The sequence below is a fragment of the Drosophila willistoni genome (genome assembly GCF_018902025.1).
Source record: "Drosophila willistoni isolate 14030-0811.24 chromosome XL unlocalized genomic scaffold, UCI_dwil_1.1 Seg141, whole genome shotgun sequence".
Taxonomy (NCBI): domain Eukaryota; kingdom Metazoa; phylum Arthropoda; class Insecta; order Diptera; family Drosophilidae; genus Drosophila; species Drosophila willistoni.
In genome coordinates this window covers 3183015-3205182 of record NW_025814052.1, presented here as the reverse complement: position 1 = coordinate 3205182, position 22168 = coordinate 3183015, and the positions used below count along the sequence as shown (strand labels likewise).

The window sequence follows — 22168 nt, the reverse complement described above, 5'->3', positions numbered from 1 at the left end:
TGTGATCAATTTTCCAGAGGGCGGAAACGATTTGATCAACCAAAAGCAAGGAATCCTTTGTCAAAATATATATGTATATATATTGTTTATTATATAGATAAAATATGGCAAACATTTAATTGTCTTGATGTAAGGAAATTGCATTGCCAAATCATAGTTTAGATAAGATACAAGTCCAGATATGAGACGTATCTAAATATTTTAATGTGGTGCTCTATGTGGTGCTTTTAACCCCCGTTTATTCAGTTTTTATATGGTATCTAAAGTTTACCGCGACGTTGGGCGGATGCCTGAGGTGTGCCCTCCTCACGCAGGGCCTCCAAGAGCTTCTCATGCCAGGGATGCATTAACAGTCGTTTAGTTGCCATTAAAGAGTCGATCGGCAGCAATGAATGCTCACCCAATCTTTGCCAAAACTTGGCAAGTCCGGCTTGAGAATCGTCCAAGAGACCTGTCACAAATCCCCGATTTTGAGCCGCATGTGCATCGAGGAGTTCTCCCGATTCCAATGCCAATTTCAAATGTGACAGAGTCCATAAGCCGACGAGTCCACTGCCATCTATCTTATTAAGTGATAGGTCAAATTGCGAAGATCGCGAGGCATAAACAATGTCACTTAAAGTACAAATTGTGACGCCCAGTCCCACGCATTTGCCTTGAACACAAGATACCAAGAGTTTGCGATTTAGCAACAATTTCTTTGCCAGGGAACGCATCACAAAACTCGAGGCACGCGACTGAACCTCTCGTGCCTCCACTTCATCTTTGTCTTTAGCCGGGGCGGGGTGGGTGGTAGTTTCTTCAGATTGACTTTGTCCCGCCTCGAAGTTACCGGTTAGCACAATTATGGCCACATCGGCATCACCATTGGCCACATCCAGAATCCGGAGCAGCTCATAGATAGTCCGACGTTGCCATTCACCATCATTGAACTTAATTATCAATAGACGTTCACGACGTTCCACTTGAAGCTGCTTAAATGTATTGTAATTGGGACTGGTCATGGCAAAAATCAGATGGCAACTGACAAAGATGAAGGCGCAATGGGACAGGCACACCCAACTAGACCGAAGTTAACCGAGGGTCCACACGAACGAATACGAAGAGCCAGACCACCAAGACACCTCTCCCTTATCAGTGAACGCGCAGATAGCAAGAGGAAGGAAGGCAGATCAAAGTACAATCCTATCAACGTTTAGGTCCCCCTCTAGGCAAGATGCCAAGACAGCGATCTTTACGCATTTATTGTGTATGCATATTTGCATACACTTGTGTGTGTGTGTGTGTGCGTGTATTAAATTTAAATATGGGTCTTGCCAGGGCAGGATTTAGACAAACCCACAGGGCAAAAGAAAACTACTTCAGGGAGCAATGAATTGTTGGCAATTCATAGAAGAGAAATATTTTAATTCCCAGAAGTAACTTGGTCCCGGGTCATCCTCCCCCACAGGTATCTATGCCTCAGCGGGCCCCCACATCTCCTAATCCGGCACTGGCTATGGCAAGTTCCAGGGCTGAACAGGACTCCATATCTGATCAAAATGGAACAATTTTATCGAAACACATACAAATTTAAGATTAAGCCAAGTAAAATTGTAAATCATTTTTTTTTTCTTTTTTTCATATTATTAGTTTCTTTAAATTTTTATATTCAAAACTAAAAATTTAAAAAAAAGAAACATTTTCTTTTTAAGTTGTTATCGACATTTAGTAAAACTTTTCTCAAATTCTCATTTAGTTATTATCAATCTGAAAAGACAAATCTAAATTTAAAATTTAAAACCATTGAATTCCATGCGATTTGAACGAATTGTTTAGATTCTGAAATTTTGTTTTAATTTAAAGATAGATAGATTTCAAATATATACAGAGAATTAATCTATCAGCATACGATTCAAAAATCCATTTTTATAATAAGAAAAATCTATAACTTTTTCGCAAGTTTTATATCGCATAGATAATACAAAAATATATAAAAAAAAAAAATATACTGTTAGTTACATCTTTGGTTAATCAATTTGAAGAAGGAAACTTAAATCCGATTCCGGTGCAAATTCTTCAGTGCTGCCGTTTCTTAAAAATAAAAAATAAATGTTTCAATTATCTAAATATTTTGGAACAAGTTAAGTGATCCTACTCACCCCTTAAACAATTTGGCTGGCAGTTTGCCCAACAGCTGGGCATGATTGCCCACAACTCGCACACTGGTTCCCTCACGCAGACCCAATACGGGAAGTTCATGATAAGCCACAAATTCCTCAATACGCTCATCGCGAGTTTCGCCCTTATGATGGGTATTGGCATCTGGTTCAAGATAATGCGGATTTATATTGAACGGCACCAGGGCCAGTGCATTAAAACTGGGTGGATATACCACCGGCATGTCATTGGTGGTGTGGATGGAACGTGTGGCCACATTGGTGCCAGCACTGCTTCCTATGTAGGGTATTCCTTGATTTAGGACCAGTTTGCGTATGGGCTCAATTAGTTGAAGTTCATAAAGGGTGCGGAGTAGAACAAATGTGTTGCCGCCGCCCACAAATATGGCCTGAGCTTCGCTCAATGCCTTGGAGGGATCTGCTTTTGTGTGCAGACCCTCAACGGCATATCCCCATGGTTCAAGGGCATTGCGTACAGTTGCCGTGTATTTATCGTAATCCCGCAAAGCAAAAGGAACAAACAGAACAGTCTTCACATTCTTGCTAAAAATATCAATCACCACATCCATTTGTTCTTGTGGGAAAATGTTTTCATATGTGTAAATTGACTTACGATTTGAACAGATCCTCTAGTTGGCTGCGGGCATGCTCCAAATACCCATGGCCATATAGCCGCGAGGAGGAAAGTAGCAAAAGATTTCGTGCGCTCATAATGGCATCAATCTTATCGAAAATCGGCTATGATTATGATTATTTTCTATGGGGGCCCTAAGAAACAAAAGATAAGCAACGGCTCCAAACTCGTGAACAGGGTTGCCCCTCCAACAAATTAAATATCGTGATTAGGGTGGTTCAAAAATCGAGGGAGAAACAAAGATTTAAAGCAAACAGCTTTTTCAGATTTAAAAACAAATCAATTTTTTGTCTTGCTCTAAAGAAAAACTGCAAACTTTTAATTGTATAAACAATAATTACCTAACATTCAGCCACAAAAGCCAAGGAGGCAAATATGTACAAATGTCGAATCCAGCTAACTGACAAAATGACTTACCGTTATGTAAAATGCATATATGTATATAGAGAGCATTATTAAGCAGCCCTAAAATGTTTACTCTCAACTTATCGATATGCCACAACCACAAACTAACTAAATGTAAGTAATATTTAAATTTAAGATTCAGTGTTGCAAGCTTTTTCGTTTTATTACTGGTTTACAACGTTGTTTTGCATTGTTTATATATATTTTTTTTTTTGTTTGATTCTCCATTTTGCTTTGTTAATACATCATAATTTTGCATATGCTTATCATTAAGTTGTTTCTATTTTATTGTTTAAAGTTTTTCCTTTTTTTTAAGTATTATATATGTATGCAATTTACCGTTTATTTATTTATTAATTGCTATTGTTGATTTTTGAAATCTTTTAGTATGGTAGATAATATATCAACAAAATGAAATAATTACACAAAAAATATGTATATGTGTGTATATAAATTTAAAACAGTAATAAGCTATTTGCATGTAATGTATTGTATTTTGTTAAACAAATTTATAAATTACAATTTTTTTCTTGGCAATATTTTAGTTTTTGATATACAAAAAATAAAAAAAAGAAATTACAATTTTTCGTAACAGCTTTCTTTTGTTTTTTTTTTTTTTCTTCTTTGACAGCAACTAGAGAAGAGGCACAGTTTTGGTTGTTTGATTTTGTTTTGAGCGTTGCATGGCAAAAGTAACGGTAAATGGTAAATTCTTCTTATTAGCTAGTATTTAAAATGTTTCAGTTTTTATAATTGATTTGCGCGAATTTTTCATCGTTGGGTAGCATATATATAAACGCATATAACATGATGGAAAATGCATTTTAGAAGACGGCGGCAAATTTACAAACAAACACACACACACACCCACTCGCACACACACACACACACAATCATACATTCTCACATACACTTGCACTCACACATTCACAGACATAGAGGTGGTGATGGTGCCAAATTTATTGCGGCGACTGTTGGACATCAGGTAAATCCAATATTCTAGCCACAAATTCAGATATATCCGTATTACGCTGCAAATGCTCCACAATGAAATTATGACGCAACAATTGCTCATAATTGGGTCGCGCCGTATATTCCTTCTTTAAGCATGTGGCAATAAAATCATCGAATTCCGAAGAGAATGCTCCAGTCGGCAAACGTGGCGGATCATCTTCGACAACCTAATGCAAAACAAACACAAAATAATAATAATAAACAGAAAAACCATTAATCAATAAATGACATATAAAACTTGAAAACTATTCGTAACTGAAAACATCAGGAAAAGAAAGTACCGAAAGTCTAATTTTCAAATTAAAATAAATAAATTGAACAGGATAATTTGATAAGTGAATTATTAGACTCTTTTATGGCAGCTAAGGAACTCTGATGAATCAGTCATAAACCCATATCGACTCTACTGTAGATTCCAAAAAATAAAAATATATATATATATATCCTTTATGGTGTCCGAGACGTTTAATTTCGCCTGATCTCTCTAAATGCTGAGAACCTTTGCAAACTCGACTGATTAAAAAGGAATCTCTCTCACAAGTCGGTCCCAGACTGGAATATCTTTATGTATAAAGCACTACTACTGGATCTGTTCTTGATTATTTGTTAAATGTTAAGTAACTAACCTGACGTAGCTGCTCAAATGGCGTCCTCCATTTGTCATAGGGATAACGTCCTGTCGCCATTTCAATCATGCTTATGCCCAACGACCAGACATCTGAGCGTATATCATATTGGGCGGGATTACCTTGTGGATCGATACGTTCGGGTGCCATATATGGCTTACAGCCGGCATCAATTGTCTTGGCAATGGAATCAACCAGATAGCCGGAGATGCCAAAATCACATATTTTAACCTGACCACTGCGATTGATCAATATATTCGATGGCTTTACATCACGATGAATCACCTTTAGCTGGGCATGCAAATAGTGTAAGGCACTTACAACGCTCATGGCAATCTAATGGCAACCAATCCAATTAGTATCGTTTTTCATTATTTCCACTGCACCGACCATCAGCCTAACTCACCTTGCCGAGTACACTCTCCTCCATTCTTAGATCATGCTTAAAGACCTTTGGATAAAATTTATCCAAACTGGTATTCATCACTTCCATGCAAATCCATACATCACCCTCTCTATACATGGCTCCATAGAAATGAACCGTATAGGGGCAATCACTGGATCGCATCGATATATCTAAATCCATGACCAGTCGTTGTTGCTCACGGAAATTAACCGTCATGGGTATCCGTTTGACGGCCAGCACTGTTCCTGTTTGCCGGTGACGCATTTTCTCCACGATACCGTAGGCGCCACGGCCCAGATCACAGATCTTCTCCAGGCTATCGGCATCGATATCGAATGTCTGATCACCAATCTGAATAGTGGCGCGTACGTCTAGATTACGGGGCGGCACACTGGAAATAGAAAAAGATGATGATGATTGTATGGACGGATTATAATGAATTGGTTAGAATATGAGGAATGAACTCTTCTATTACTACTTACAGAGCTGGTTCCGGGTCACGGTCAATTGTAATGGGTTGGAGTCGCGGACGTTGTCGTGACATTGCGGCGCGCGCTATGCTCTATCTCTATATTAATATATATATAGGTATATATATTTATACAAATCTATATATGTATATATGTAAGATTGTATGTGGGTGCAAATGTGTGTCTGTAGTGTATGTGTGTGTGTGCGTGAGCACTTGCACTTTTCCACCTTGAAGAGCAAAACTTAATCCGCTATTTTGCTTCTTTTCCCTCAATTTTTGACTTTTTTTCTGCCACCTTTTTTGTCCACTCGCCGCTGCACGTTTTATTCTATCTTACTTCGTTTTCTGCATTTGATTTTTTGCTCCTCTCTTTGCTCTTCTTTTTCGCTTTTTCGCCTTCAAAAATTGGACAAAACAAATGCAACAACAACCACAAGGCCGAATTCGCCCGAGCCGTAAAAAAAAAGACTATTCGCCTTAAAAAATTGGCCATTCGCCCCACGACCCGATAACAGATAGCCGGGGTGGCCTCCCGATTAATCGATGCATGTGGGTACAGAGTGTAAAAACACAGAATAACATATTTCATCATATATTTTAAGAAATATTAAACTAAATTAACATCAACTTAAGAAAAGCAAACGAAAGCAGATACATATTTTTAAACAAATCCAAAAGGAAATACTTGGGAAATTGATTACAAAACTGTTTAATCATATGCATGTACGATGTGAAGAAAAGAAGATTGAAGAGAAAATGTTTTTACAAATATGGAAATTAAAATTTGAATTGAGCGCACTTCGCCGCTTTTCATCATAATCGATTTCCACCCACACAAAGAATCGATTTCTATAAATAAAGTTTAAAGCATAATCGTTATCGTTATCAATGTTGGAAAACACAGAAAAACAGAAGAAAAAAATAAAAGAAAACAGAAGATAAGTGCAAGTGCCAGCCAAAGAATAAATAATACTTACATATGTGCGTACGTATATGGTGAAAATCGAGCATGTGCATGTGCATAATCCGCAATATACGTAAATAAATATAAACGAAACGCAAAAGTTAAACGGCAAATAAAAGGAAGAGACAAAATCGCGAATGTTCTTGTGTTGTTGTTGTGCGTCCGTGTGTACGTTGTGTGTGTGTGAGTGAGTGCGTTCCTCGGCCTCTTCGCCTCTCTCTCTCTCTCCCTCGCTCATTCACTTTGCTTTAGCTCTGTGCCTGTGAGACTGTTTTCTTTTTTTTTTTTAAGACAATCAAATTAGCAAATACAAAAACAAATACCATAATAGAAAAAAGCATTAGAGAAGAAGCAGCGTGACAGACAGCACATAAAAATATACATGTGTGTCTGTGTGTGTGTGCTGCAGGCGGCCGCAGCAACTGCACGACGAAAAATCGAAGTCGAAGGTTCTCCATCTCTACCTCTTGCTCCTCCTCCTGCTGCTGTTGCTCCGCGTCCCCCTTCCCGCAGTTTCGACTAAACTATACTAAAATACAAAAAAAAGAAAACAAACAAAGAAACAACCGAAAAAAACAACATTAACAATGTCAACAACAATTGAATTCGAGACAATTGGAAATCGTCTGCAATCCCTGGAGGCTGCTCTCCAGGCTCAAAACGAATCCCATGAACAAATCGTTTTAACCAATGCCCGAGGAGCGCGTATACCCCCCCTGCCACCCATGCCCTTGCCAATGTCACAAACTGGAGCTGCTGGGTTGGCTACCGGTCCATCATTATCATCATCAGCATCAACATCAACAGGAGCACTGATATCGGCAAAACCAACAACAGCTGCTGGCTCAATTGTACCTCCCTCCGTCAAGAATGTCAACACCTGCATAGCATCTAGGCCAGCGCCAGCAATTCCTGTTCCTAACACCAATGCCTCCGCCGCTTCCAGTTTTACAGGCCTCATCCCTGGTAACTTTGTCCCGCCTTCAAGGAGTTTGCGCCCAACGCCAAATTTGCCCATATGTAAGTTAACGTTAAATATTATTACAAACAAAAACATGCATATCATATACCTCATCATACATGATCATACAGTGGGGTTCGTTGGGTGGGCAAAAGAAGTTTTGTCCAGTTAGATTTTACTTAAATATCTCGAGTATTATTGACTACGATCAGTAAAGCATACGTGAGGGGGAGAGGTGAAATTGAAGATAATAATAAGTCTGTACATACATACATATACATAATATATCGTGGTTAGCCATTGTGCCATTAGATAACGGTGTTTGTCCACCGCCAATTGGATTGAAAATAGCAACGGTCCTGATATTTCTGTGTGTGTGTGTGTTTGCGTTTTGATAAGACAAATCGACTTGTTTTTGGTCTCTTGGTTTAACCCTAAGCACACCATAAACAAAGGGCACGCGTTATCGTTATTGATTTCAATGCCAATTTCATTTCCCCTCCTCTTTTTTTCCAACCCCCCGATTCTAGCTCCCACTCTCCCTCTCTCTCTCTCTCTGTCTCTGTGTTGCTCTCTCTCCCTTTTTTGATTGCATAGATAACGCGAGTTCCAAAACAAAAAAAAAACTTGTTTTTGGCTTTCTCTTTGTTTTGGTTCACAATCCTCTCCCGCCTTCCTTCTACCTCTTTGCCACCACCAATCGGATCAGCCCACTTCTCATCTATCACATGCCGCCGTCAGCTATTCACCCAAAACCAACCAACCACCCACCCATCCACCTTGTGTCAATCGTAATGCTCCCACTCAGTAATACGCATCAAACACAGATACACACATACATATGTATGTGTATTATGTCTCGTTTGCAAAATTTTGTTCGTATTGCATTTTCATTAAGCATTTCACTCTCTTTGTCTCTCTCGCATTTGTTGTTATTCGTTTTTTGGCATTTCCGGAGTAATGTCTTGATATGCCCCTTTGCTTGATTTTGCTTTGGTTTTGGCTTTCGCTGTGGCTCTTTTGGTTGTTGGTTTTCCACTTAACACAAAAATAGCATTTATAATTTTGTTTTTGTTATACATATGTATATTGTTTATTTGATTTTGTTTGATACGTTAGCATTTTACAAAATACAGTTAAACATCGTGATAGAGACGAATACAGATCGAGAGAGAGAAAGAGAATCACTCATTCGCACAGTGGTCTATGTTTGTTCATTCTACTGCTGAAATTGTTTGTTAGGATGAAAAAAAAGGATGTCTAGTAAAGGATTTTTCGATATTTCGTATTACATATTTGAAAAGTTGTAAAGTTGTCTTTGTATTAGCTAAATTATTAACATAAAAAGCCTTTTATAACATTGTAGCAATTCTATATATAAATTCCATCATCTTAAAATTTAGAACTTTACTTAAAAACCAGAGGGCCGGGGCTAACTTCGACCGCGTCAAAGTTTGTATACCCTTGCAACTTTTATGGTAACTCTTACCCTTAGCCATCAAAGTGGAAAAATGCTCAAGCTAAAAAGGCTAATGTTTGCGAAAGAACGGCCAACAATCTTAGCATAGGAAAAAACTAAGATATTGATCAAAGTCACTGTTTTCCACCGTTCCTATGAGAGCTATATGATATAGTAACCCGATCTTTATCGAATTCGGCACAGTCATTAACAGATATATTAAACTAACAAATGTTTAATTTGAAAGCAATCGCGTCAAAAGTGACGAAGTTATTGACAAAAGTCACTGCTTTCGAAAGATCGTTCCTATGGGAGATATCCTATATGGAGATATGATATGATGTAGTCACCCGATCTTAATCAAATTTGGCACAGTCGTTTATATGTGTAATTAACTCACCGGCTGAATCCGAGATATACAACGCCTGCAGTATATACAAGCCTACATGCAAAATTTCAGCTCTGTAGCTTCAACGGTCTAAAAGGAGTTTGCGTTGATCCAGACGGACGGACGGACAGACGGAGGGACGGACAGACGGACGAACGGACATGGCGATTTGAACTCGTCTCGTCGTGCTGATCAAGAATATATATACTTTATATGGTCGGAGATGCTTCCTTTTATGCGTTGCACACTTTTGACCAAAATTAATATACCCTTTTTGCAAGGGTATAAAAATACTTCCCAACTCCTCAGACTTATTTAAATCGTATTTAATTTCGAAACTGAAGAAACACTCCGCATTAGGTAAACCAGTAAACATTTTTAGAGATTTAGTGCAAGTAAACAAAAGTCAATGATACTGACTCCAAATTTAAGAATGAGCCTGAAATATCATTAAGTATTTCGTTTATTTCTGGTATTTATAAACATTGTTTGCCTAAAAGAATGCTTAGAGATCAAATGATTCCAAGAAGGCACTTTAAAGGAGTAGAAGTTTCTGCTAAATGACAAAAAATGTATGTTATAAGCAGAAGGAAACTTTTCTTAACCCACAAATACATAAATATTACCATATATATTCTCGTTCACCGTTAGCAACCGAATCGATTAAGATCTGCTTTCTATAGACTAGTGTAATAGTATTTTTTGAATAATCCACGGTCACTTCTGCACCCGGAATACCCATACTATCGTGATCAAATTTGACACACTATTACGTAAATATTGGATTATGAACAACCAAGATTATACTCACAAAAATTAAGGAATTTAACAGAAATTACCTTGATGAGTCTTTTGATGATTATCGTCATTTTTGACTTAAAAATCACTCTTTTATATGCTTAAATTCGCTATGTATGATCAAAAATATGACTCTAAAAAGAGTCAAAACTGATTTTTGAACAACTCAGCCATTTATTATCAGATCATTGATGATTGTTTGAATCAAAAGAAAAGAATTCAAATGAGGTGAATTGTAATTATGTATTTATAATTATATCATTTTCTTTGCTACATTTTGTTCACTTTAATTTTTTTGTTCCACAGCCGAGATGGGTTCCTATCAAAAGCGTCGCATGATGCTGCCACTGCCCACACAGGCGCATCCGTCCGAAACGGAAACGGACAAAAAACTGAAAGTGATAATGAACCAAACGGGCAAACTGAATATCGATGGACGTCAGTATCCCACGGATATTAATGATCTGCAACATTTGGGTGATTTGGGCAATGGAACGAGCGGCAATGTGGTAAAAATGAGGCATTTGTCTAGTAAAACAATTATTGCGGTCAAACAAATGCGTCGCACCGGGAATGCGGAGGAGAACAAACGCATTCTAATGGATTTGGATGTGGTACTAAAGTCGCACGATTGTAAATATATTGTAAAATGTCTGGGTTGCTTTGTACGCGATCCAGATGTATGGATATGTATGGAATTGATGTCCATGTGTTTTGACAAATTGCTCAAGTTGTCCAAGAAGCCAGTGCCCGAGTGTATACTGGGCAAGGTGACAGTGGCGGTAAGTACATACCTACATACATATATCCAGGAAATTATGTTAATATTGATCTGTTTATTAATCTCTATTCTCGATTTCTTTTCAACTTTTGAAGACGGTGAATGCCCTCTCATATCTAAAGGATAAGCATGGTGTTATCCATCGCGATGTGAAACCATCTAACATACTGATCGATGAACGTGGTAATATAAAGCTTTGCGATTTTGGTATTAGCGGTCGTCTAGTGGATTCCAAAGCCAATACACGATCGGCCGGCTGTGCAGCCTATATGGCGGTGAGTTTGTTGTCTCAACAAAATGCAATGCAACCAAATTCACAATGTTGATGCTAAATTTTTCGTTACAGCCTGAACGTATTGATCCAAAGAAGCCCAAATATGATATACGCGCCGATGTATGGTCATTAGGCATAACCCTGGTTGAGTTGGCCACAGCGCGCTCACCATATGAAGGCTGTAATACTGATTTTGAGGTGCTGACCAAAGTGCTAGATTCAGAGCCACCATGTTTGCCGCGTGGTGAGGGCTTCAATTTCAGTGAGGAGTTTCATGTTTTTGTCAATAAGTGGTAGGAATTTGTCGTCCATTGTCGTTTTGTGTTTTTTGTTAATCCATTTGGTTTGTTTGTTTGCTTGCAGCCTCACAAAGAATCATCAGGATCGTCCCAAATATCCGGAACTGCTGGCCCAGAAATTTATAACGTTCTATGAAACGGAAGATGTTGATGTCCCTTATTGGTTTCAAAATGTTGTAGACACTGCCGGACGGCGTCTGCGTTCAAATGGCGGTGATCATTCAACAATGATGAGGTGAGGATCGAATCAAAAGAGAGATACATAACTCGCCTGTCTCTCTCTCTTTCTCTATCTTTTTGGTCCCATTCTATGCGTGTGTGTGTGCATGTGTGAGAGTGCTGGTATGCCAGTATGTGTGTGTGTGTAGTATTGCTCCTTCTGCTGCTGCTGAATGAATGTTGCTCTTTCATTTAATTTTGTTTCCTTTCATTTTTTGTTTTTATAATTTTCCATAAAAAACAAAAGCAATTTGGCAACTTCTTCTAAGGTTGCTTACAGGTAGGCCGCAAAATTAATAGTCTTAAGTAATTTATAGGGTGATTTTTCAATCCTTTAAAACTACCATCTTAACTTTATAGTTAAATTGCTTGAAAATAAAACTAAAACTCATAAATTATTAATTAAAAGTTGGCAAGGAAATTTATTTGATTTTTTGGCATGTTTAATATTATTTCCCAAAGACAAGAGATTCTTAGTTCTTGTACTAGCAACACACATTAGTCTTAACCCTAAACTCTTGACCTGACCCCCAACCCACTCTCTATCACTTTTCTCTATGTATTTCTACAAGTGAGTGAATAATAAGTAATAATAATAATAAATAATAATTATCATAGCGAAAATTAATTTCAATTTCTCCTTCTCTCTCTACTGCGTGTTTGTGTGTGTGAGTGTATGTGTGTGTGTTTATTATTCCTACATTTTTATCATTTTTATTTTTCTGTTTTGATTTTCTTTTTCCATCTTTTTTATTACCAATTATTTTTTGTAGGTTACCTAATTCCTAATATGTATCCAATACCAATATAAATAGTTATATACCTATACATATATATACAGATGTGTATATATACATATATCTACACATATAACCTAAACGAAAATGACAAACATAAAAAACCAACAAAGAAAAAAACTACAAAAAAAAAGAAACATATAATAATTTAGTAATAAAACGAAAAGAAAAAAAAAAGAAATATCCGCAAAAATACGTTTATAATACCAAAACTGAGAGAGAAATCCATTAAAATAAATGTCAAACACAAATCAAACAAATAAACTTTACTCAGTAAGTACAATTGAAACTTATTTATTAGCATTAGTTTTGCATTGTCGTTTATTGTTATTATTATTATTATTATTATTATGATCTCATTATCATTATGCTTTAAATGTAATTACAGATTATTGATACTTTATATAACGATATGTTTGTTAGAAATGCTTAATTAATGCAAATTTCAATCAATTTTAAAACACCTTTAATGGATAGAAATTTTACATTATCTAAAGAATTGTTGTACAATTTTATTGATAGTTAGACATATCGTCATAGAATAATTATCAATTATTATCCATTGTCATATGTGTGTATATAGATTTCATAAATTTATCATTGTTTTTATGGTTATTGTTGTTATTAACTATTGTTATATGTATGTATGTATATGTATATTGTTTTCTAATAACTATAAACTTTTTCTGGCATGCTTTCTTTGTTCTCCCCCCTCGCTTACCTTTTTCCACTTATCTATTTCTCCCCGCATAACTTCTTCTCTCTTGCAAATTGTTTGGTTTTCTTTTGGTGTTTGGCTTTAACTTTTAGACTGCTTGGCATTTTATTGTTATATATTAAAAGCTATTATCAAGATCGCCCACATCGAAAACAAGGTAAATTTTTGTTTGTTTAGTTTGTTTGCAACAAAAAATTTGTGAAGTTCAAATTTCGTCAATTTCGTATGGAGTTCTGTAAGCATAAAATATTCTACATATATACAAAATTTTCAAATTGGGTTCAAATTGTGGGAAAATGATTACGAAAAAACTCAATTTTTGTAAAAGAGATATGAAATTTGTATGACAGGATTACGCTCTGGGAGATGAAAGGGATAAATCCTTTTATGCTTTTTTGTGAAGTGTGAAAGCAAAAAAAAAAAAAAAATTAGAAATCGTTGGCATCTGTGTGAGATTTGCCGTTTGTATATATACATATATATTTCTCGCTTGATTTGTGTTTTATGTTGCACATAATCATACATAGAAACATACATACATACATACATATATATGCATTTGATCACACACACACACACACACACACAAACAAACACACATTTCCTACATTTCTGTGTATATGTATGTCATCCACAAGTTACTTTGCTCCACTATCCTTCATTTTGTTGGCATACATATTGAGTGTGTGAAATGGGAAAATCGGAAAATTGTATTGTTTCCCCCTTTTGTTTGAAATTTTCATTTTAACAGAGATTTTTGAAAATTTACAGAACAACTGGAACTGGAAATGGAACTGGTCTAGAATCAGCAACAGGAGCCACACACAAATATGGGAGAGGAGGAGCAATCACAAGTCCCACAACAAATCCAAATCCACAAAAGACAATAAAACCCACGCAAATACCAAGCTATCAGCAGCAACAGCAACAGCACCAGCCATCGCAGTATTTTATACAATCATCCATACAACAACTACCTCAACAACAACAACAACAACAACAGCAACATCAGCAACATCAGCAACAGCAATCAACAGCATCAGAAGGAACTAATTTTCGTAGCAGCAGTAGTAGTAGCGGAAATAGCCCCTTATCACCATCAGGTGGATCTGGATCTAGTGATATACCAAAACTTTATCGCAAATCTCCATTTATGCAGCGTAAACTGAGCAATAATACGGTTGGAACACATTATAGTAGTAAATATAACGACGGTAGCCCCAAAAAGGAGTCCATGTTTAGCAGCATAGGTACGAAAAATGATTTCATTTTCATTCTCGTTTTCCTAATTAATTTGTTGGATATGTTTTTTAGGCCAATCGATTTTACGTAATTTGACCACATCGCCCTTTAGCCAAAAGAAACATAATAATCCACTGCCAGCAAGTCGACAAATGGAGACAAATTTAACCACAACTACAAGCCCGACAATGACGATGCCAACATGGCGTCTGCCAGCCGATAACGATAGCTGTGATAGTAGTAGTAAAAACGGTTTAGCTTCTTCACCCACGGCAGAGCGCATAGAGATGCTGCCGCAATCGCCACCAACAGCAACGATCAGTCCCGGCAGTCAACAGTCACAGCAACCACAGCAGCAGCGTCTCCAGCCGGGCAATCAGAGTCCCATAGGTGAGTCTTAGTGTTGGATATGTAAACCTCTTAATGGCTAATCGGTTTTTTCTTGTTTTGCTTTTAGTTCTGCAACGTTTCTACCATCAACAGAATCAACTGCGCGAAAAGGAGGCTGCTGAAAGGTATCAACGTCAGCCAGCAGCAGGAGCAGGATCAGTAGCACCACCAACACAATCACAACCACCACCACCACCATTAGTGATCGGCAGTACAAATCCATTTCATAGCAATTATGTGGCTCCCGCATCTTCTATACACTCCAATTCTAGTCAATCATCGACACAATCGACTTGCTCTCAAATAGCAATAACAACTTCACCGCAACCTGCTAATCAACCACCAGCTGCAGCAGCTGGACATTTTGGTGTTGGTCATATGACCGAACAGTTGCAATATCAACCTTTACCCACAACAACAACAGCAGCAGCAACCACAACAACAAACGCTGCATCAACAACATCGGAGCTATGTAATTCACCAGCAGCAGCTGATCTACATCAAATTGATTTGTTAATTGGTTCCGGTTCTGGTTCTGGTTCTGGATCTCTAATGGGCAGCAAATTGAGCAAATTGTATGCACGACGGCAGTTGCTGGGTCAGAGCTGCTCTACCAGCAGTGGAGCGACAAGCAATAGCAGCAGCAGTAGCCTTGATGGCAAGGATCATCATATGCTATATAGCCATAACCATGGCCATACCAATCATGATGCGGGTATGTTAATATAATACATCTAGGTACAACCATAAGGCAAATCTAAAGTCATTTTGAAGATTAAGATTGTTTTTGTTGATTAGTCTTATAAAATACATTATATATACATATATCTATATTGGGATGAAATGACAGACAAGACGGTTCATTATCATTCTACACACATTTTAACTGTCTTCTCTCTTTGCTTACACATTTCATTTCATTTGCTTGACATTTTACGTTTTGTTTTATCTTTTCTCTATACACACACACACATTATACTCATACATGTTCATCGGCACCTCATCATACCTCATCATGCACTGCATTTTCTGCACACCATCAACCATTGAATCCATTTTAACTATCCAACGAACAAATAACTCGAATCTCACAGGGTGGTTCAACACATTGGCAGGTGCCATGAAGCGACAGTTTGCCACCTATGTTAAAACCCAATTGAATTCCACAGTCACATCGCCGGTGGCAGAGCAGCAGCAGCAGCAGCAACAACCGCCGCCTCAAACCTATAGGAACATTATTAATGGGAATAATGGCAGTGGCAGTGGCAGTGGCAGTGGCAGTGGCAGTGGCAGTAAATCCTATTACTATCGTACTCTATCCGCAGCCAGCAGTAGTAGTAATACCAGCCAAAGTACATCACCCACAACAGAACCAATAGCCGGCAGTAGCGGTGGATTCCTTCGTCGGTATATAAACAATACATCGGGTACGGGTAGCATTAGCACACCACCCAGTCCTCATATATTAGCCGGTCTGGATCGGAGACATCGAAGTCCAGATCCCCCTCCACGCTATAATCGTGGACAATCACCGCTTTTGTTGCGTAAAAATCTACTCGAACTAAGTGGTCAGACACAGGGTTCGCCGCTTATGCAAAGACGGTAAGTCTCAATATTAAATTTACTAGATGACTTGTTCTAATTTAACTTATTCACCATCCAGTTATGTGTCTGCTTCGCCACCATTGCTACCGCCTCCGCGTCGTGGTTCGGAGAGTGTGCCAGGATCACCGCAACATTTTCGTACTCGCATCCATTATACACCTGAGCCACAGCGACGCATATATCGCACCATAGATCAATGAGTAGCACTGCAAATTATGGTCATGTGATGTTGGTATGGCTTCGATGATGACGGAGGTGGCGAAGGCGATGGCGCTCCTCCGATGGCTAGCAACAATCTCTCAGATGCTGGATAGCAGCAATTCCAGACTTGCTTTACATAAGGAGATTTGTATCAACATTAAGGAGCAAGCATCGAAGCAAAACGCATCGGGAAACACAAGGCTATTGGATATTGATTGACTAATGACCACTGATTTCAGAACAAAAACGTTTAACAACGTACAGCAACAAATGAAAGTGTTCAAATAACTCGATTAGTTTTCTAGATCGTAGAGTATTGATTGTAAACAATTTATTGAAAGAGCTGGCTCCCTTATTCTGCCGAGTTTAATCAATTTCGTTTTGATACGAAAACTGACGTAAGCTTTTTGTTTTGTTTTTTTTTGTGTTTTTATTAGCTACTTAAGCTTGCTACCTCTTGGTCCCTTATTGAAGAATTGGGTAGAATATAGAAACATCGGCATGACCAAAGTTTGCCAAGCTTCTTGATTCTTGTTTTTCCTTTTTTTTTTTTTTATTTTTTGTAATTTTTGGTATATATGCGGTTAAAGAAGATTAGCAGAGTTAATACAATAGCCATATAAATGCAGCAAAATGCAGAATTGCATGTACCCTCAAACATATTTATGATGTTAATGGAGACTAAGTGCTATCTACATACATACATATATATCTATCTATTTAACAATCTAAACCTATAGTCAGTCAGATTCATCTAAATAATTAGCAATGAGCTAAAGCCAAAATGTGCAATAGTTAAAAGCAAAGGCAAAAGCAGTTACCCTGTATCTAGTGGATTAGATATGTTTCATGTAAAAATGTTAGATTTGCCAATATTCTTGATCAATATTTTGTTTTCCGATTAGCGTAAATTTGAGCAAATCTCTTGTATATAAGCAATACACAGTTTAAGCCAGAGACCGAAGATTTGTCTCCCATTTGTGGTACATGGTATTTCGATAACGACTAAATTGTTGTATCTTCTCCCTTTAATGATAAACAAATATACATAGATACATACCAATATCTGTACATATACATACATATGTATATGTATGTATGTGTGTACCTATGAAATAGAATTCATAAAATTTTAATCAGTCCGTTCCTTAAAATTCAGCTTCACAAGAAAATAATTCCTGGTAGTGACCTTATGTTTTTAACTTAAATTATGTTTATGCTGTGCTCTAATTATGTACAATAGCTACACACGAGAAATCAAATAATATATTTAACTATATATATATGTAAATGCATATTTGTATATGCATATATGCATATTTAAATTTGTTGCATGAGCAATTCATCCTTTCCTTCTGTTTGTTTGTTTGTTTGTTCTGCCTCTGAGCATTGGAAATCATAATAAAATCGGCAAAAATTTAAGAATTAATATTAATTTAATTATATATACATACATATACATATATATATATATATATGTGTGTGTGTTTATTTATTTAAATAACAAATTCAAACGGAATCGGAATGATGATGTATTTTCGACTGATTTATGTGTTAAAGTTAAAAAAAAAAAAAACAACTTGGTAATGAGTCTGTATACGTATATTTATGTACATACACATGTATGTATGAATATGTGTGTGTACATGTATATATTTATATTTAGGAATTATATATGATGTTCATAATTATTTTTTTTTTTTAGTTTTAGTTTTATTGTAAACGATGTAAAACAATTATAAAAAGAAAGATAATATATATGCTGTCGCGGGTAATAGACAAGTGAGTTACCCCGTAACCCAGTTCCAGAAATAAACTCATAAAAAAAAACAAACAAAAAATCAAAGCAAATAAATATTTCATTTCTTTACTTGTTGTATTTACGGGTTCTTCCTTCAAAATGACCTTATGAACCCAAAATCCAGTCCACTATGTTCCAGTCCAAGGTGTTCGACTTGCAAATATTATACATACATATGTAAGTCGTCGCCTTTCAAATATATCAATCCAAGGGATTCCACAAAAGATACGTACGCTGATGCATGATGTATGAGAAAATCTGGCCTAACTTTATTTACTTATATTCCCAAGTTTTGGATGTGTCCCGGATTAGCAAATTCTAGGGGCCCGCACTATAAAAATATTTTTAATCACTAATTATTTATTAGTTTACCAAAATACAGACTAAACTGGCTAAATTAACAAAAAATGAAGTAAGTAAGTCGTCTTGCCGACTTAGGTATACCATACACCAGTAAAGCAAATATTTCAACTGTATTAACCAAATGCATTTTCACATGCTTCTTACAAGCATATCTTAGTTTCTCGCTCACTCAGTCATACGAGCACAATAGCGCCCCCACCAGCCAACGGCCAACTCCGGCCTTATGGAAAAATGTTTATATGCATAACTCGACTGTTTTTTGTCCGATTTTGATCAAATTTGGTATTTTGCTAGATATTAGTATTAGTATTTAAGTGTGCCAAATTTGATTGCATAAGGTAACAAATTCCGGGAGATAAACAAGTTTTTCATATTACGGGGGCGGAAAAGGGCGTGGCAAAATTTGTATACATACAAAATGTGTGCATTTACTAAGCGAATATACATACCAAATATGGTGTCTCTAGCTGGAATAGTTTTTGAGATAAACGCTTTTTTTAAATTGCGGGGGCGGAAAGGGGCGTGGCAAAAATTTGAAATAAACTTGATCACTCTACATACTACACGAGTCTACATACCAAATTTGGTGGCTCTAGCTCTTACAGTCTCCGAGATCTAGGTGTTCATACGGACAGACGGACGGACGGACGGACGGACAGACGGACATGGCTAGATCGACTGGGTTGTTGATGCTGATCAAGAATATATATACTTTGTGGGGTCGGAGATGCTTCCTTCTGCCTGTTACATACATTTTGGCGACTTTAATATACCATTTCACCCTATGGGTGTATGGTATAAAAATGTATCTAAACCAGAGACCGGTGTTAACTTCGACCGCGTCGAAGATTGGTAACTCTTTCCTTACCCATAGCCATCAAAGTGTAAAAACGTTTTATCCAAAAAGTGTAATGACTGCGAAAGAACTGCCTACAATTTTAGCATTGGAAGTTATTGACAAAAGTCAGTGTTTTCCATCGATCGTTCCTATGGGAACTATATGATATAGTCACGCGATCTTGATCAAATTTGGCATAGTCGTTTATATGTGTAATAAACACCCATATTAAATTTCATGACAATAGCTCAAAAAGTAACGAAGTTATTGAGACTTTTCTCAATGTTCGTGACTTTGCCATTTGTATGGGAGCTATATGATATAGTGATCCGATCCGGCTGAATCCGAGATATACAACGCCTGCAGTATATACAAGCCTACATTCAAAATTTCAGCTCTGTAGCTCTTTCGGTCTAGGAGTTTGTGTTGATCCAGACGGACGGACGGACGGACATGGCGATTTGAACTCGTCTCGTCGTGCTGATCAAGAATATATATACTTTATATGGTCGGAGATGCTTCCTTCTATGCGTTGCACACTTTTGACCAAAATTAATATACCCTTTTTGCAAGGGTATAAAAATTCACAAAAACTTTGAAGGTTTTATCTACTTTACCAACCTTTAATTAATTTTCAAAAATGCTATCTCTTTTCAATTGAAATTATTACCCAATTATTAAGGTTCAAGAAAGACAAAAAATGTCAACGCACATTAAAGTAATCCAATAAATTATAATTTCATTAGTCAAAATTAAGCAAATTCTAATTATCTTTGCGAATCTGTAGATAGTTTTTAGACCGATTTCCATGTATGTCTTAATTCTTGTGTTTGTATGCGCTTGTTTAAAAAATAGCTAGAATTGAAATCATATAGAATCATATTGAAAAATTCTCAAAAAAGAATCACAAAATTCTCATAAACCCATCAGTTCTGTAATTCTAAAACCCGTGGTGTATATGAAAATGATAGTTCATCAATAATTCTGCTTATAAACAAGTTATTTCTCGAATTTCGCAGATTAAATATAAGACTTTATCATAAAAATCAGCAAAATCCAAACAAATAAAATAGACAAAAAATTATATTACGATCATTTGTAATCCTTTTGTTTATTAGCTCAATTTTTTGTCAAGAGCAGGAATCTTAAACACATTCGGGATGGTAAAGTAAAGGAGACAGATTAAGGATGAAGGCCAATGCCTGCCTGCGCCTTCAGCTTATAATATGTAGCAATGTGTTTTTCTCTCTTTTTTTATTGTGTTTCTTATTTACTTTATTATTATTATAGTTATTAGTATTTTGTACGTTTTATAATCTATGTTTTGCAATTACAGTATAGTTGAATTCTTATTTCTAGTATTTAAAAGAATCTAGAACTATTCGTTTTGGAGCTGACTGTTTACATGTGCATTTTGTGGCTGAATGACAGAAGGTCGAAGGTTTCAATCCCAAGAGGCAATTAGTATGTAGATTATATGTGCCTATATATGATTTTAGGGACGACTTCTTATACCCAACTACGAATATCGCCACAGCTCCGCTCTTCTAGTTCTCCATTTGTCTCTAGACTTGGGTGTATGGCAACAAATATATATTTTATTAATTCAATTGGAATCGTTTATTATATATTCATCATTCATCTTTATATTACTAGATATATTGTGCTTTAAATTTTAGTTGCTGCTATTAACTACCATCTCCCTCCTTCGTTCTCCCTCTCTTAAACTCAAGACGGATAAAACGCATTAGCTTTTTTCTTTTTTTTTTGGGTCAGAGTGCGAATTGGAACGAATTGGAATCGTATTCAAGATGAATATACATATATATATTAAATTAAGTAGCTAATTAAACAGATTTACGCATATTGATTGAATGAAAATTAAACTTAATTAAAAGACAAATGGTTATGAAACTATAATTAAACTTGATTGTTAAATGGATTTGGTTGTCTTAACTTCAAAAACTGAACATATAGAGTTTATTTCTTATGAAACTCTTGGATCTTTATCCAGATTATTTAAGAGTGTAGCAAGTGTCTCTTAAATTATTATTAAATCCTGTTCAATCAAGTAAACAGAAACAAATTTTTTATAGGAATTCCATGCATGGAATAAAACTAAAATAGTTTTCGTTTCATACCATTTAAATAGTAAGTAGTCGTAGTGTAGGGATCTGGATATAGAAATGTTTTTGTTAAACTGTATAATTAGCAATTAAGAAATCAAATTTAAATTTCAAATAATGAAAGCATCTCTTTATGTTTTTCTTTTTTTGTCTTTTGTCTAATGCGTTTTTGCCTTTAAGTTATTCTTATTTACATTTCGAGGACAATGTTAGAAAACGGTAAATTAA

General features: G+C 36.3%; 4 protein-coding genes across 4 annotated transcripts; 1 reads left to right on the top strand and 3 right to left on the bottom strand.

The window, feature by feature from the left end:
- Nucleotides 1-68: 68 nt before the first annotated feature.
- LOC6649180 lies at nucleotides 69-1555 on the bottom strand. The gene has a single exon (XM_002071182.4). The coding sequence runs from the start codon at nucleotides 1002-1004 to the stop codon at nucleotides 261-263; it is 744 nt and encodes a 247-aa protein (XP_002071218.1). The 5' UTR covers nucleotides 1005-1555; the 3' UTR covers nucleotides 69-260.
- Nucleotides 1556-1888: 333 nt separating this feature from the next.
- LOC6649179 (probable alpha-aspartyl dipeptidase) lies at nucleotides 1889-2956 on the bottom strand. The gene is made up of 3 exons (XM_002071181.4): nucleotides 2773-2956; nucleotides 2142-2702; nucleotides 1889-2073 (listed from the first exon to the last, which is right to left on the bottom strand). Exons 1-3 carry the CDS (start codon nucleotides 2868-2870, stop codon nucleotides 2010-2012), a joined length of 723 nt encoding a protein of 240 aa, XP_002071217.1. The 5' UTR covers nucleotides 2871-2956; the 3' UTR covers nucleotides 1889-2009.
- A 379-nt stretch (nucleotides 2957-3335) lies between these two features.
- On the bottom strand, nucleotides 3336-6105 carry LOC6648558 (dual specificity mitogen-activated protein kinase kinase 6). The gene is made up of 4 exons (XM_002071180.4): nucleotides 5727-6105; nucleotides 5245-5635; nucleotides 4839-5174; nucleotides 3336-4379 (listed from the first exon to the last, which is right to left on the bottom strand). Exons 1-4 carry the CDS (start codon nucleotides 5786-5788, stop codon nucleotides 4158-4160), a joined length of 1011 nt encoding a protein of 336 aa, XP_002071216.1. The 5' UTR covers nucleotides 5789-6105; the 3' UTR covers nucleotides 3336-4157.
- A 757-nt stretch (nucleotides 6106-6862) lies between these two features.
- LOC6648557 (dual specificity mitogen-activated protein kinase kinase hemipterous) lies at nucleotides 6863-17340 on the top strand. Its single transcript, XM_023179059.2, has 10 exons — nucleotides 6863-7700; nucleotides 10593-11068; nucleotides 11163-11342; nucleotides 11414-11634; nucleotides 11705-11875; nucleotides 14146-14624; nucleotides 14689-15006; nucleotides 15074-15721; nucleotides 16101-16608; nucleotides 16670-17340. Exons 1-10 carry the CDS (start codon nucleotides 7268-7270, stop codon nucleotides 16809-16811), a joined length of 3576 nt encoding a protein of 1191 aa, XP_023034827.2. The 5' UTR covers nucleotides 6863-7267; the 3' UTR covers nucleotides 16812-17340.
- Nucleotides 17341-22168: the final 4828 nt, after the last annotated feature.

Coding starts and splice junctions, on each gene's coding strand:
- LOC6649180 (XM_002071182.4), bottom strand. CDS start 1,004: ATGACCAGTCCCAATTACAATACATTTAAGCAGCTTCAAGTGGAACGT.
- LOC6649179 (XM_002071181.4), bottom strand. CDS start 2,870: ATGAGCGCACGAAATCTTTTGCTACTTTCCTCCTCGCGGCTATATGGC. Junction 2,703..2,772: donor CTAGAGGATCTGTTCAAATC/GTAAGTCAATTT, acceptor TGATATTTTTAG/CAAGAATGTGAAGACTGTTC. Junction 2,074..2,141: donor CCAGCCAAATTGTTTAAGGG/GTGAGTAGGATC, acceptor TTTATTTTTAAG/AAACGGCAGCACTGAAGAAT.
- LOC6648558 (XM_002071180.4), bottom strand. CDS start 5,788: ATGTCACGACAACGTCCGCGACTCCAACCCATTACAATTGACCGTGAC. Junction 5,636..5,726: donor CGTGACCCGGAACCAGCTCT/GTAAGTAGTAAT, acceptor TTCTATTTCCAG/TGTGCCGCCCCGTAATCTAG. Junction 4,380..4,838: donor CATTTGAGCAGCTACGTCAG/GTTAGTTACTTA, acceptor GTTTTGCATTAG/GTTGTCGAAGATGATCCGCC.
- LOC6648557 (XM_023179059.2), top strand. CDS start 7,268: ATGTCAACAACAATTGAATTCGAGACAATTGGAAATCGTCTGCAATCC. Junction 11,343..11,413: donor GCTGTGCAGCCTATATGGCG/GTGAGTTTGTTG, acceptor TTTTCGTTACAG/CCTGAACGTATTGATCCAAA. Junction 11,635..11,704: donor CATGTTTTTGTCAATAAGTG/GTAGGAATTTGT, acceptor GTTTGCTTGCAG/CCTCACAAAGAATCATCAGG.